Below are 16010 nucleotides of genomic sequence, written 5' to 3' on the forward strand. Positions count from 1 at the left end.
AGAGAGAGAGAGAGGGAAATAATAAAAATCAGACGGTTTTGAATGTGTAAAAGAAATCACGTGATTTTTTTTCCCGCCACGTTTCAGGATTGCTAACATAAATTCGTATCCGACTTACAAAAAGAAATAAATTAAAAATTTATCTCTCCCCCTTTCCCTCTCTCAATTTTCTTTTTTCACATTCCCCTTCCTCCCCTTTCTCTCTTCCTTTCTTTTCCTGTTTCTGTACCTCTCGTTCTTTTTCTTTCACTTAACATTTTCACATCTAACTTTTCTCTCTCTTTCATACTTCCTTTCACTCTGTTCCTTTTCCCCCTCTCTTTCTCTTCCTCTTTCATATTTCCTTTTTTTCTCTTTCTCCTTTCCTCCTCTCTCTCTTCCTTTTTCTATTCTTTTCTTTCTCTTTCTCCTTCACCTCTCTCTCTACTCCTTTCTTTTCCTGTTTCTCTACCTCTCACTTTTCCTCTTTCGGTAACATTTTCTCTACTCTCTCTCTCTCTCTTTCACACTTCCTTTCTTTCTCTTTCTTCCCCACCCACTCCCCCCTTTCTCTCTCTTCGATTCTTTTTCTGTCTCCAAAAATTATTTATCCGTAAAAATAAAATATACGCCAACAGAGTGAAAATAATACAAACAAAAAAAAAAAACAATCAAATTTAAAATTATTCACGTTTATGATTTTTATTTTGTCGCCATTTTGCAAAAAAAAAAAAAGAAACAGTGGGAAAAACATAACAAAAAAAATAAATAAACCGAAAAAATAATTTTAGAGACACGAAATATTGTCGTTGTTGTTGTTTTTTCCACGTCGTCGTCGTATTTATTTATTTAATTTATATTAAATTTTTTTTAAATACCCAAAAAATTTTTAACTAATCTGCGAATGACAGAGGCTGTCCTGCCACCCTTGTTTTTCAATTGTCGTCAATTCCAAGTCTGCCAACCGTTTTTTTTTTTAAACATCGAATTCCGTTTTGTGTATCTTTTTTTCCTTTTTTTTTTTTTTATTTATTCTTCCGCCGGAACAAAAATTTTTCCGACTTTTTCCTCGTTCTCATTATAAACACGTTTCGTATTTTTGTTTGTTTGTTTTTGTTTTTGTTGGGTTTGTCGATTGTTATCGTACATCAAAAAAATATATTTATAATTAATACTCGATGAAAAACATTTTTTTTTTTTTTTTAAATTAATTAAAGTTTATTTTTAAATAATTTTTTTCTTTTTTTTTTTTTGTAGCAGAAAAAAATAAATAACTCTCATTATTATTATTATTATTATTTCACTAAATTATCGATTTCCGGTTTTGAAATTTTCTCTTTTTTTTTTTTTTTTCTACAATTAAACATTTAATATTTTATTATTCTCGTGGAAAAAAATTATTATTATCAACGTTTTATCCGTTTTTAATTAATTGTTATAATTATCACGTCGTTCGTATGTCTAGTTACACGTCAATTAAAAACAAACGAACCGAGCTTAAGATTTATTATTATTATTATTATCATTATTTTTTTTTCGCGTCGAGTTAAAAAAAAAAAAAAAAAAATTTTTTTACGCTTCCACGATTTTGTTTTTTTTTTTTTTTAAATTTAAAACGAATACGGGTGATGATAATAATAATAAGGTTTTTCCTAACGGTTTTCGATAAAAATTTAAATATTAAATAAAAAATTTTCACGAAAAAAAAGAGAAAGACAGAGAGAAAAGATGTTGATGATGATGACGTTTTATTAGGAAAACCGGAAATTATAAAGTTTTTAAAGGAAGGAAAACAGAAACAACCGTAAAAAGAAAGAAAAACTCACGGCTCTGAAAAATACGTTTGTGTGAACGGGATTCGTATCCACCAATAATTTATATATTTCCTTTTGTCGTATCTCTTTTAATACGTGACGATATGTCGTGGGATTAGCTTGTCTTATATACATTTCCATTTTTGAATTCGGCGGTGATTTCACTAAATCCTGAAGTTTAAACAATCCTAAAAAAAAAAAAAAAAAATTCAAATTAAAAAAAAAAAAAAAAACCGGAACCAAAAAAAAAAACAAACCGAAACATCCGGTTCGCGCCATTTTAAAAAAAAATTATTTTTTCGGGCAAAATGTTTATTAAAAACGAACGAACGAACGTGCGAAAGATGATTGAAAAAACCGACCGACGAACGTAAACAGTTCGGAATTCATTTAATCGTTTCGATAAATCGTTCGATTTATCGAAAATCTATAACAATGAATAAAAATTATTATTATTATTATTATTATTTAATTGAAATTCCAACCGTTCGAATTCCTTTTTTTTTTTTTTTTTTTAATATTCTCGAAATTCCGATATTAAAATAATATTAATTATTGAAATGATTTTCGTCAAAACCGGAAATCACGTTTTTCGAACGGAAAATTAATTGAAATAATAATAATGATGATGATGATGATGATAACTCACCGTAATCTTCTTCGTAAATAATGGCAACTTTGGTCCAATTTAAAAAAATCATTAAATCTTGAAATGCTTTATTTAAATGTTGTTGACTCGGATGTAAATTAATTGAAAATTCTTTTAAAAACGGTTCGAAATCTGTAAATATACATTACGTAATAATAATAATAATAATAATAATGATAATAAATAATTGTTTAAAAATAAATTAATAAATTACCGAGTCTCGCTTCCATGTGTGGAACATCTAATGCTTCGCATATGGATTGAATGTGAGCACCTAAAAGTGGGTCAGTCGGTCCGAAAATTGCTTGAATTCCGTTTTCAAGTTGGCGACAAGCTTAAAAAAAAAAAAAATTTAAAACGTCAGTTACAGATTTTGACGAATAAGAAATTAAAAAAAAAAATGGCGGACAGACGAAGGGAAGGAAGGAAAAAGTTTTTTTTTTTTTACTCAATTTTTATTATTAACATTTAAGTAAAATGAATATAAGTTAATTGAAAGAGTCTTGAAGTCGTTCCGCCATATTTTTTTTTTTTTTAACTTAATGAAAAGTCGGAGGGAAAGAAAAAGAGAGAGAGAGAAAGAGAGAAATCAAAAAAACGTGTTTGTGCTTTTTCGATACAAAAAAAAAAAAAAAACGAAAGGAAGAGAACTAAAAAAAAAAAAAAGATAAAAGGAGATAAAGCAAAAACGGGAATCTTATTAACAAAAACGTTCGACGACAGGAGTTTTGAGAAAAAAAAACGTAAGGAGGGGAAAGGGGGGAGGAGAAAAAAATTGAAAAGAGCTACAGCAACAGCAAAAAAAAACTGTTGTGTAAATTTACGAAGGACGTGATCTAATTCACGTAAGGAAAAATTTTTTATTTTTTTTTTGTTTATTATTCCACGTGGAAAAATTTTTTAAAAATTATAAGCCCCTCCCACTTATCGTTTAAGAAAAATTTCCTAAATTTTGATTGGTCAAAAAAAAAACAAAAATAGGTGGAGGTGGGAGGCGATGGGTTGGAAAAACATATTGAGAAAAAATATCATCGTTTAATCTAATTAATTTTTTCGTAAATTTTTTTCTTAAAAATGGGGGTCGAAATTCAAAATTTAAAAATGGGGGGAGGAGGAGGGACAAGTTTAAATAACATAACCGGAAAAGGAAGAAAAGAAAGTATCGTAATTGTTTAAAAAAAATAATTTCATTTACTACTTAATAAATTAAAAGTTTTTCGCGCGCTCTGGAACGAATTTTTTTTTTATCAACGACTAAACTTAAAAAATAATATTAAAATTTTAAAAAAAAACTGGAAAAAATGGAAAAAATGATGGACATGTTAAAGATAAAACTTTACTCGTCCCGACTGCCATGTACAAAAATTATTTTACTGGAACTTTGTGTTCCAGCGACGAGTTTCATTTTTACTCGACATGACATTCGACCGACGATTTTTTTTTTTTAGTGTTTTTATTACGTCTACGAGAATTTTATTAACTTTTTTTTTTTTTTTCATTTATTTACTCATGTTTTTTTTTATCCAGATTTTTTTTCCAGTTTTTTTTTGCCGCTGGAACCCGACTTCTTCGTACCCCTTCTTTTTCTTCTTTTTATTTTATTAAAAAAATTTTTTACTAAGTAAGTCATTTTAAAAAACCCAATGAATTATTATTCGAATATTATTATTATTATTATTACTCGAATGGAAAAAAAACCGTACTGGAATTTTCCTGGAATTCCATGAAATGTTATTTAAACTGATAACTTTTGATTTACGCGAGTGCGTATATGTTTATATTACACTCTGGAAAAAAGATGATTATTATTACGTAAATAAATTTTTTTATTTACACGATTTCCTCCCCTTTTTTCCCCGCCCATTTTCATCCTCCTTTTTTTTTACAATAATTTAATTTTCCCCTCCTCTTTTATTTTATTTTTTTTTCATTCTTATTTTTTTCCCCTTCCCATTAATTATTTTTAATCTTCTCCCTCTTTAGTTTAACTTCTCCTCCCTTTTTTTTATTAATACTTTACCTCCTCCTCCCCCTCACTCACTTCCCCTCTTTTTCATTCATCTCTCATTCAATTGTGTCTATTATATCCATCTATCAATCGATTAACGAACCGTTTTCGATCCTTTAATGAAAACGTTTTAATTTTATTATTATTTTTTGTTTACTTCAACCTTTTTCTTTTCTTTTCTTCTTCCCCGTTTTCCTTTCAATATTTTTTTTAAAAATAAAAAAAATAATATTATTAACTTTTGCACCTGTCAGGAACTGAAATTAAATCTTTCTCTTTCTCTCTCTCTCTTTTGAATTTTCTTTTTTTTTTTTTTAATTTTGTAATTTTTACATAAAAATGGCACATGCATAAATGTAATTGGTTTTTTTTTTTTTTTTTTTTTACAAAAAGTTTTCCTAACGTTTGTCAGATTCTCGTTGATGAAAAACATTTTCCTTGTCTCCTTCCACGCCTAAAAATTTTCCCTTACTTCTTCTTACAATGTTTCCTATAAAATTCTTTTTAACGTTTTAAAATTAAAAAAACAAATTATTTTCGATTTTATTATTATTATTTATTATTGTTGATTAGATTTTTTAGAGGGGGAGGGGAGTAACGAAGGAAAGGCCAAAAAAAGGAGGAGGAGTAAGGACTACGGGAATAAAAATAAAACCGTCAGATTTAAATAATAATAATAATTTTGTAACATTTTTTGGGTTTTTTTTTTTCGAAAGGAAAATAAATTATAATTAAATTTAAATTTTTTTTGTCGGAAAATTTTCTTATTTAAACTTCTGTTGTTGAAAGTTTTCTTTTTTTTTTGTACAAATGACAGAAATAAAATTAAAATAATTATTTAAAAAAAAAAAAAAAAATTGTCCTCGATTGTTATTGTCTGGAATTCATAAAAAAAATTGAAATATTTTATATTCGAATTTTATTCTTGTTTTTGATAGAGAGAGAGAGAGAGAGAGAGAGAGAGAGAGAGAGAGAGAGAGAGAAGGCAAGAAAGAAAGGTTTATATAAATGAAAGGTCGTCGTTATTTAAATTTTATAAAAAATAAAAAACTTCAAAAAATTTTTTTTTTATTTTTGTAAACTGACAAAAAAGTTTACAAAGTGACGAATAAAAAAAAATTCCCCTCCCCCCCACCCGAACAACTTTTTTTTCTCTCTTTCTTGTAATAAATAAAATAAATTTTTATGTTTTTTTTATTTGCCACGACAAAAAAAAACTTTTTTTTTAAAGGCGGTGACGATGAATGATAAAATTTCAAGACAAAAAAAAAAACAAACAAACAAACAAACAAGAAAACAAATCCCGTTAGAAAATTTTTTTTATTTAAACGTTATTACATTAACAAAAACAACAACAACAATGGTAATAATAATAATAATAACAACAACGAGGAATTATCATTATTATTATTATTACTTTCTTTTATCGTTTTAATTTCTTTCTTTTTTTTATCCTTTTTGTCTTTTTTTTTTTTTTAAAGTTTCTTTTTAAAAATTTTCTCCAGTAAACTAAATAATTTTAAATTCAGATTATCCAGGATTTAAAAACTTTAAAATTTTCCTTTTTAAAAAAAAAAATGACTGACGAACAAAAAAGAAAAGCAGAAGAAAAGAAAAAGGATTAAAACTTGTTTTTGGAGTCAAAAGAAAAAATTTTTACTTTCTGAAGGAAAGATAATTGAATCCGTGTAATTTTCTTATCAGTATCATCATCATCATCACCATCACCATCACCACCTCCTACATTATCATCATCATCATCAAGAACATCTTTATCATCCCCACCATCATCATCACCACCACCATCATCATCATCTTCGTCATTTTCTTTATCATGATCGTCATCATCATTCCCACCATTATTATCATCATCGATATCATCATTTAAATCATCATCATCATCATCGTTAATTAATAAAGTGACGTCATCGAAATTCGATTTGTTTTTTTTTTTTTACGTTGTTCGGTTACGCGAAAAAAAACATAAAAATGCGATTAAGGAAGGATTAACAAAAAAAGAAAAAGCCCCTATTTTATTTTTTTTATTGGATTAAAAACTTTAATCCGAACGGGATAATCTCAATACAAAAAAAAAAAAAAAACGGATTAAATAAAATATTTGGATAAAATTAAAAGAGTATTAAGTATGGCGGCGGCGACGGCGTCGATGACGACTACGACGGCAGCAGCAAACAATAAAAACGGTCATGTTTTGTTATTATTATTATTATTATTATTATTAATTTTAAAATGTTTACCCCGGATTAACCAATGATAATGATAATAATAATAATGATGATTGTTATCATTTAATATTCGGTTGGTTGGTAAATTGGATTGTTTAATTACGGAACGGAAAAATGGAGGGTACAATCGTGATCCGTGGATAATTTTTTATGGAAAGAAAACCGGAAACGTGACAGTTGACAAACCGGATATCATCGTAGATTCCCGAAACATAAATCGAAACGTTTTAAGATGGGGGAAATAAAATTAAATAAGATAAAGTTACCGGAAGCTGCTGTTCAACTCACACACCGAACGCGAATTCGAAGAAAATTTTTTATTTGTGTGTTCACGGCTCTCTAGCATTTTTCTCCTGTAAATCCTGGAACGAATGCTGGAAATTTCTACGAGTCCATAATAATATAATAATAATAAAATCATTTCATATAAAAAACATAACGTTAAGTTAATACATACATTCATCCGGAACATTTGGGTTTAAAATTCCCGGAAAATGAACGACGATTTCAATTGTAAAAAAAAAAAAAAAACCGACGATAATAATAATGATGATAATAATAATAATAAAAATAGAAATAAGTCCGCCGCACAAATATAGTGAAATGATTGTTAGGAAAAAAAAAAAAAAAAAAAAAAAAGAAAATATTTACACTCCATTAAGCATTTACAAGTAAAAGTTTTAACGGTATTTTTTCGTGTGAAAAAAAAAAGAAAAAAGGAAGGAAAGGAAAGAGAGAGAGAGAGAGGGGAAAAAAAGTTTTCACTTTCCTTTTATATATATTTTATTGAAATAAAAGGAATCGAAAGAAAAAAAAAAAAGGAAAAAGGGAAAAAAAGGAAAATAAAAACTAAAACTAAAAGGTATATTTTATAGGATGTATTTTAAACCGTCTTTTAAATTTTTTTTTTTTTTTTGGTAAATTGTTTATGTTTGTTGTTGTTGTTGTTGTTTGTTGTTTGTCAAAATTTGTTTATATACTTCCACCCCACGCCGAAATATTATTAAAAAAAAAAAAATTCACGAAATTGTAAAAAAATCGGTTTGATAAAAAATTTTAATTTAATTTAAAAATAAAATAAATAAAATTTGTCTATTGCCACGACGACGACGACGAAAACAACGACGACAATGATAATAGTGATAATAAGAAATAAAAGAATTGACTGCCGAGGATAATTTTCTCGGATAAATAATAAAAAAGATTTTCTTTTATGACGTCACAAAATTTTGGATTCAATGGACGAAAAATAAAAAAAATACAAAAATAATCTTTTTTTCCTTTTCTTCCTTTTAACTTTTTTTTCCTTTGAATCACTGGAGAAATTTTGTTATTATTATTATCATCAATTCGAATGTTTTTTTTTTACCGTGGAGGTAACCAATTTTTTTTTCTCCAAAAAAATTCCAGGAAAAAAAAATTATTTAAATGCGTAAAATTATTAATTAATTGATATTCGTCTGAATAAAATAGATATTTTCTTTTTTTCTGCTTTTCTTTCGGAGGGGGGCGGAGGAAGGTGAAGGGGAGGGGTGGGTAGGGGAAGAAAGGATTAAACAAAAGAAAATTTTTTTTTTTTTTCTACAGACACCTTTTTTACAATGAGAATTTTTTTTTTTTAATTTAAACACCCCGAAGGAATGAAAAGAAAAAGAAAATTTTCTTTTCTTTTCTTTCTGAAAAAAAAAAAAAGGTTTTTCTTCAGAAAAGAACTTTTTCTTTTTGTAAATGTAACTCTCATTTTCACCACTACCACCACCACCACCACCACCATTAACTTCTCCTTCGCCATTTTTTTTTTTAAACTCGTTTTTATAACGTTTCCCTATCGTAAATTTCATCCGGAATTTTCCATCCATTCTCCCCTCCCCTCTCTTTTCTCCCTCCCCTCATTTTTTTTTCATTTTCCCAACAACTTAATTTCAAAACCAAATTTTATCCTAAGGCCATTCTTTCCTCCTCTTCTTCTTTTTCTTCTTTTACTTTATCGATTTTATTTAAGATGATGAATTCCTCCAGTCGACGTATTTTTTTTTTTTTTTTACTGGAGAAAAAAATTAAAAACATTTTTTTAAATACATATATTATGGACTTATATGTAAATAAATAAATTAATAAGAACATATGTATTTATCAATCCTTTTTTTAAAAATAAAAATGGCAACGTTGGAAAAAAAGAGAAAAATTTATTAACCAATAAAAATTCGGTATTTGCAATAAATTAATTTTATTGTGAACATTTATTATTGTTTGTTTTTCACATACCTTTAAAAAACGATAAATTTTTCTTTTTTTTTTTTTTATATAAGCTAAATGAAGAAAAAATATTTTAACGAATGTTTTATTATCATTATTATCATTACTATTATCATCATTAAAGTATATAGATTTTCGTTATAGACTATAAATAAACGAATCGGAATTTCTTTTTTTTTGTAAACAACCGAATTTCTTTTTTTTCCCTCTGCTTGTTTGTTTGTTTGTTTTTTTATCCTTATAATTATTATCATTATTATTGTTAAAAAAAAAGAAAATTTATTCCAGGTTTTTATCCTTAGGGATTAATAATTGAATGTCGGGGTGTTGAGTATTTAAACTGAGATATCAATTCTCGTTAGTATTTTTGAGTCCAGGTTATTCCTGAACTGGACTTTAGGGAGGATTTGTGAGAGTGCTCAGTGTGAACAGGATACCAGTGTAATATATAGTGAGGATACCTGTGGAGTAAATAGGTTCAGGAATTGGTTCGGGTTAACAGGAAGAACGGGAATTGTTATGGTTGAATTTTTGTTTTGTTCTCGTGTTAAACCCGATGGGAGTCACTTCGGGATAGAAAGAGAATTGATGACGGCATGCCACTATAATTATCATCATCATTATTTACATCTTCTACATTATCATCATCATCATCATCATCATTTACACCTTCATCATCATCATCATGAATTACACCTTCATCATAATCGTCATTATCATCATCATCATTGTCTTCTTTTGCACCTTCATCATCATAGTCAACACCATCATCATCGTCATCGTCATCCTCATGAGCATCACAGCCACCGCCACTCACATCATCATCAGTATCACCATCATCACCATCGTCGTCATTATCATTATAATCGTCATCGTTATAATCGTCATCATTTACTCCATTATCATCATCATCGTCGTCACCAACACCATCGTCATCATCATCACCGCCACCGCCACCTACATCATTATCATCATCATTTATATCTTCATCATCATCATCACCATCATCGTCATCAACTTACCACCACCGTTCCATTAAAACGTCACCTTTCAATTTTGTTCAGAAATTTATTTAAAAAACAGAAAACGAAACAAAAGCAGAAAAAAAATTTTCACCAATAAAAATCATCAAATCGTAAAAAATTAAAAAAAAAAAAAAATGGAAAAAAAGAGTGCCAACATTTGAAAAAAAAATTTTTTTTTTATGTGCATTCAATAAAATTATTTAACCGTAAGATTTTCAATTGAAATTTCCATGTCAAAAAATCATCAACGAAACAATTTTTAAAGTTTTTTAACGTTTTACACAAAAAAAAAAAAAAAGTTTATGGATAAAAAAAAAGTTTTTAAATTTTATTTCGACGCCTTTCCTCACGCATTTTCCTTTTCTTTTTTTTTACTATCTCTCTCTCTCTCTTTTTCCTTTTTCGTGGGTTAAAAAATATTTTTAAAAAAAGTAAAACTAACAAGAAGAAGAATATGAAATATAAATTGCATAATTTTTTTTTCTCCTTCCTTTTTTTTCTCTTTTTTTTTTTTGCAAAAAAAAAAAAAAAAAAACATTTCATTTGTTTTCTTTACAATGACATTTCGTGAAATGAGAGAGAGAGAGAGAGAGAGAGAGAGAGAGAGAGACAGAGACAGAGAGAAAAATGTAAATATTTATAAATATAAATGAATAAATAAATAAAAAAAAATCGTGGAACCAGAAAATAAAATAAAATTTTCGTGATATGATTTATTTTTCCATGAAAGAAAAAAAGAAAAAAATCATCAAAAGGTTTTTTTATTTTTATGTTGTCTCCCCCTCTCATCCCTCCCATATCTCCCCTCTTCCTCCTCCTCATCCTCGGTTACTTCCCGTACGGGAATTTGTTTTTTTTTACTTTATGTTGGTATGCGTGTATCAGAGTCAAAAATTTTTTAATTTAAACGTTCGATTATGAGAAAATGTAAAAAAAATAAAAATAAAAATTTATCCAATATCCGTCGATTCTTTTCCTCTTCCGGGGAGAAAGGAGGGTAGGGAGAAGGGGGAAAAACGTTAATTAAAACGAAAATCGGATTTGAGAATATTCGAGAATAAAAAAAAAAAAAAAAAAAAAATTCTAAATTAAAATTAATAAAAAATTTTAACGTGGTGGTAGATTTAAAATAAACAAGAACATCAAATTGATAAGTTAAAGAAAAATTCTACTTCCGGTTATGATTAACGCCGAATAAACACATAAATTATGTATTTCCGTTTTTTTTACATGTCGAAACGATTTTAAAATTATTATTTAAATCGGATTTAAGTGGAAAAAAATTAAAAACGAATAGAAAAAGAGAGAGAGAGAGACAGAGAGTGAGAAAGAAAAAAAATGGAGGCATGGTGGGAGAGAAAGAAATAGAAAGAAAGAGAGAGAGAGAGGGAAAAATAGAAAGACAGAAACAAAGAAGAAAAAAAAAGAAGAAAATTGATGAGTCATGAGAGACAGAAAAAATGATAAAGAAAGTGTAAGGAAAACAAAAAGAGAGAGAGAAAGGGTAAAAAAGACAAAGAGGGAATGATAGAGAAAAAGATAAAGAATAAAAGAGAGAGAAAGAGAGATTGATTGAAAGAAAAAAAAGAGGAGAGAGGAAAAGAGAAAAAGTAAGAAAAGAATAAAAGAAAATAATGAGAGAGAGAGAAAATAATAAAGAAGAGAGACAAAGAATAACATAGAAAGAGTGAGAAGAAAGGAAAAAGAGAGAGAGAGATAAAAAATGTACATGTGTACGTTAAGAACAAAACGGAAACGAAAACGTTTAACAAAAATAAAATGGCGAACGATTTAAATTTTATTTTTATTATTTTTTTCTATTAAAAATTTATCACGAGAGAGATAGATAGAGACGAATGATAATAGAGTCGAGTAGACAAAAGACAGAAAAAAAAGGACAAAACAATAAAATTTACTCATCATCATCATCATCATCATGAAACGTAAAAAGGATCACGGAACGTACGGAACGTACGGAATCAAGTTGTAAACACTTCTTTTGTACAGCAACAAAGTTTTCAAATAAAAACGTGGCAGAGAATAATTTTCTCCATCTCTCTCTCTCTTAATAAATATGTATGTAGTAAAAGTTACCGTCTATCTCTCTCTCTCTTTATCTCTCTCTTTTCCTTTCTCCGTTCAAATTTCACACGTTTTCAACGTAGTAAATTTTATTAATTTTATTATATACGAATTCGTATTTCAAAATTTTCATTATCCCGTTCCTCCAATCGTGTTTCCCCTTTCCCAATCCCTCTCACACCTCACGCACACACACGCACCCCCATTCTCTCTCTCTTTCTCTCTTTTCCCGCCCCATTTATCCGACATTAAAAAATTGAATTGAAAAAAAAAAAATTTGATTTTTCTTACCTTTTTTCGACGTTCTAAAACTATCGTCACGTGGCACGTATTGTATGTCGTAAACCAACGTGGTATTAGGTAAAAAATTTTTATTTTTATTTATTTTATAAACTGCGTATTTAAATGCCAATTCCGTGCTCGTTTCCTTTTGATCTTCCGTGAATATCGCGCCTAAAAAAAAAAAAAAATTTAAAAATTATTTTTATGCTACGCTAGAGACATCTATATTTAAATTAATTAATTAAAGAAAAACTATCGAAACGTGAAGAAAAAATAATCACGAAGTGAAAAAAAAAATGACGTGTAATTAGATGAAAAAAATTTTTTTTTTTTTTTTACTCTATGATAAAATAATATTTTTTATAAAATAATGATGATAATAATAATAATAATAATTTTATCACCGTCTGGGAAATTTTTTTAATTATTAATAATTTTTTTTTTCGAGTTTTTAATTGACTACGAATAGACAGACAGGTTCCGGAACTTCCGTATCCGGTTCGGGATTTTTTTTTTTTATTCGTCACTTTTAAAAAAAAAATTTAATTACAAAGTTTTAATAAAAAAAAAAATTATTTTTTTTTTATTTGTTAATAACGATTTCAATCATTACCAACTGTAGGAAAAAAAAAAAAATTTTTATCTTCTGCTTTCGTTAATCGTTTTAAAAAAAAAAATTTATGCCCTTTTAAAATTAGAAAATTGATTTAGATATCAATTTTCCTTTTTTTTCCTTTCCTTTTCTTTCCTCCTCCCACTTCCACTCCCACCCCCACACCTCGTACGATTCCTTTGCCAAACATTTTTTACTCGTTTCAATTTCAATTGTATTTTGGCAAAGGAAAAATTTGTTTGGAAACTTTTTTTTTCTTTTTCCTTTTTTCCTTTTTTTTTATTTCACGTACAAAATTATTTATGCGTTCGTATAATTAACCGCACAAAAAGAAAATTTTTTTTTTTATTAAAACTGACAAACGTTTTAACGCCGCCGCCATATTCCCGGTTTTCCTTAAAATTTATTTATCGGGATCATGATTATGGTCGGGAATAAATAAATAAAATAAAATAAAAATAAAGTAATCGGACGCCATTTTTCTTTTCCATCCCTCCCCCCCCCAAAAAAAAAAATGAAAATAATTGTTTATATGACAACAATAAATAATAAATAAGATGAAAAGATTTTCCTCATTTTTTTTATTTTGTTCCGCGGAAACCCGAGTGTTATTATTATTATTATTTTATTATTATTATTATTATTATTATTATTATTATTATTATTATTATTATTATTTCTTTTTTTTCTTTTTCATTCTCTTTTCCCCTCCTTCCTCCCTCCCTCCATTCTCTGTTTTATTCCACCTTTTCCTTTTGAATCATTTTTTTTTTTTTCAAAGCGTTGGAATAACGGAATCATCATCATCATCATTATCATCATCATCATCATCATCTCACCGTCATAAGTTAAATTTGAGAATCACAAAAAAAAAAAATGAAAGAAAAGAAAAAAAAAAAAAGAAAAAAAATTATAATGGAAATATAAAACGGAACGTGTGAAAATAGGATTACGAAAAAGGAAACTTAAAAAGTAAGTATGAAATATGACGTGGCGGTAGAAAAAAAAAATGGAGAAGAGAAGAGGATCGGATGGAACAAAAGTGACGAAAAAAAAAAAAGAGAGTTAAATTTAATAAAATGGGGGACCCTGAAAAAGAAAAAAAAAAATGAAAACAATGAAAATCTAATGTGTGAGATAGCGACAGGAAAAATAATAATAATAATGATAATAATGATAATAAAGGGGAATTAAAAATTTACAATGTGAATTTTCACGTCGTAAACGACGTGAATAAAAACAATGAAAAACTTATCTTACGCTAAAATAATAATAATAATAATAATAATTAATTTGAAAATATTTTTCATTCGTTTTATAATCTCTCCGTCCCCCCCCCACTCATCGCTCGTCATTCATTGATGATAATAATAAATATATATATAAATGATAAAATGAGGAGACGAATGGTGATTTTTAAAGCGGGGGGAAAAATGGTCGTTCGTTTCGATTTAAAAAACGAAAAAAAAAATAAATAAAAAATGAAAATAATGAGACCCCCACGAGAGGATAGAATTTGCCCCCCGCTTACACACAAAACACACGCTTCGTATTATTTATATAGCGAATAAAAAATAACTGTCGGCGGTTGTTGGGGCGGAAGGGGGGGGGAAATAAAAATGCATTGTTAACGAATGCAGGAAAAAAAATGACGACAACAAAAATAAAATTTAAACGAGTCTTTATGAAACTTTAATATTAAATTTTAATTATTTTAAAGACCCCGATGGGGGGGGGACCACGCAGGGACCTCGTGGAGAAAAGACCCGCGGAAAAAAAACATCATGAAATAAATTTAATAGAATATTAATGAAATTGACGACGCACGTAAACTTCACCTGATGGTATTCGTTTAAAAAAAATTGTGGGAGGAGGTGTGGGAGGGAAACGAAGGAGTGGAAAATGGAGTGAGGTAAATAATAAAAAAAGAGACGAAAAGAGGGGTTGATAAATAGTGGGAGAAGAGATTTAAAAAAAAAAGAAGAGAGTTAAAATAAAGAAAAAAACTGGAGAGAATTAAAAAAAAAGGAGAAGGTGACGATTTAAAAAGACAAAGAAGGAAGATAAAAGGGAGGGGATGAGAAGGGTGATTTAAAAAAAGGGGAAGTAAAAAGTGGGGGTAAATGAACGGAGAAAAAAAATCAAGAAAGAAATTATAATAAAGGGGAAGAATTAAGAAACAAACATTAAAAAAAGGTGGGGAATTTAAAAAATAGAAAATAATAAGAAAAGGGGAGGGGAATAAAAAGGGAAGGGGGAAAAAGGTGATTTGAGGGCGGTGCTACGAAGATTCTCTCATCATGTAAAGGAGGAGGAGGAGGAGTTTAAAAGGGGATGAGTGAAATCACAACGGAATGGGGGATAAATCACGTTGTAAAGAAAAAAATTATTTACCAGAGGAGGAGCGGGGGAATCGGTGGGGAAGGGGAGGGGAAGGGCGGTAGGTCGATAGGGAGGAATAAAAAAAAATAATGAAATTTTTATTCTCTTGAGCATTAATTACTATTATCATTTTGATTTCGATAAAAACCGTTAAAGAAAATTAAAAAACAAAATTTTATTATTATTATTATTATTATTATTATTATTATTATTATTATTTGTACTTCCACGTGTTTTCCATCCGTTTCCGGAAACGAGCAACCTAATAAAAAAAAAAAAAACGTCTTAATAAATTATTTACAGAGTGAGTTAGTATTATTCCTTATGAATATATTTCACAGTCGTACATAAATTTTAATTTATAATTAATTAAAAAAAAATTGTATCGATCGGAATATCGATTTTTTTTTTTTAAATTTAAAAAAAAGGTTTTTTTCCCCGGCTCCCCATAATTTCCCCCCTTTTTTCCCACTTCTCCCCTTTTCAAACTTTCTTCAATCGTAAAAAAAAAAAATGGAAAAATATAAATAAATAAATTTCGATTTTAATAATTCGATATCTCGAATTTTATTATTATTATTTTCTTTTTGGGGAGAGGAAGGGGGCGTGGAAATAGGCTCGAAAACGTGTTTTTTTTATTTCTCCCCATTTAAAAAAAAAAAAATTTCAAGTCC

General features: G+C 28.0%; 1 protein-coding gene across 1 annotated transcript in view; it reads right to left on the reverse strand.

Moving 5' to 3' along the window:
• The window catches only part of Phum_PHUM536820 (glutamate receptor, ionotropic kainate 2 precursor, putative), a gene marked incomplete at both ends in the record, with an annotated part of 24644 nt that extends 11500 nt beyond the window's left edge, over positions 1-13144 (reverse strand). The window contains 6 exons of the mRNA XM_002431532.1: positions 1806-1981; positions 2443-2574; positions 2657-2776; positions 12351-12512; positions 12802-12867; positions 13120-13144. Of these exons, the coding sequence (XP_002431577.1) occupies positions 1806-1981; positions 2443-2574; positions 2657-2776; positions 12351-12512; positions 12802-12867; positions 13120-13144 (681 nt within the window). The remainder of the gene's footprint in view (positions 1-1805; positions 1982-2442; positions 2575-2656; positions 2777-12350; positions 12513-12801; positions 12868-13119) is intronic.
• Between the last annotated feature and the right edge of the window lie 2866 nt (positions 13145-16010).

The sequence above is a fragment of the Pediculus humanus genome, genomic scaffold, assembly GCF_000006295.1.
Source record: "Pediculus humanus corporis 1103172108289 genomic scaffold, whole genome shotgun sequence".
Taxonomy (NCBI): domain Eukaryota; kingdom Metazoa; phylum Arthropoda; class Insecta; order Psocodea; family Pediculidae; genus Pediculus; species Pediculus humanus.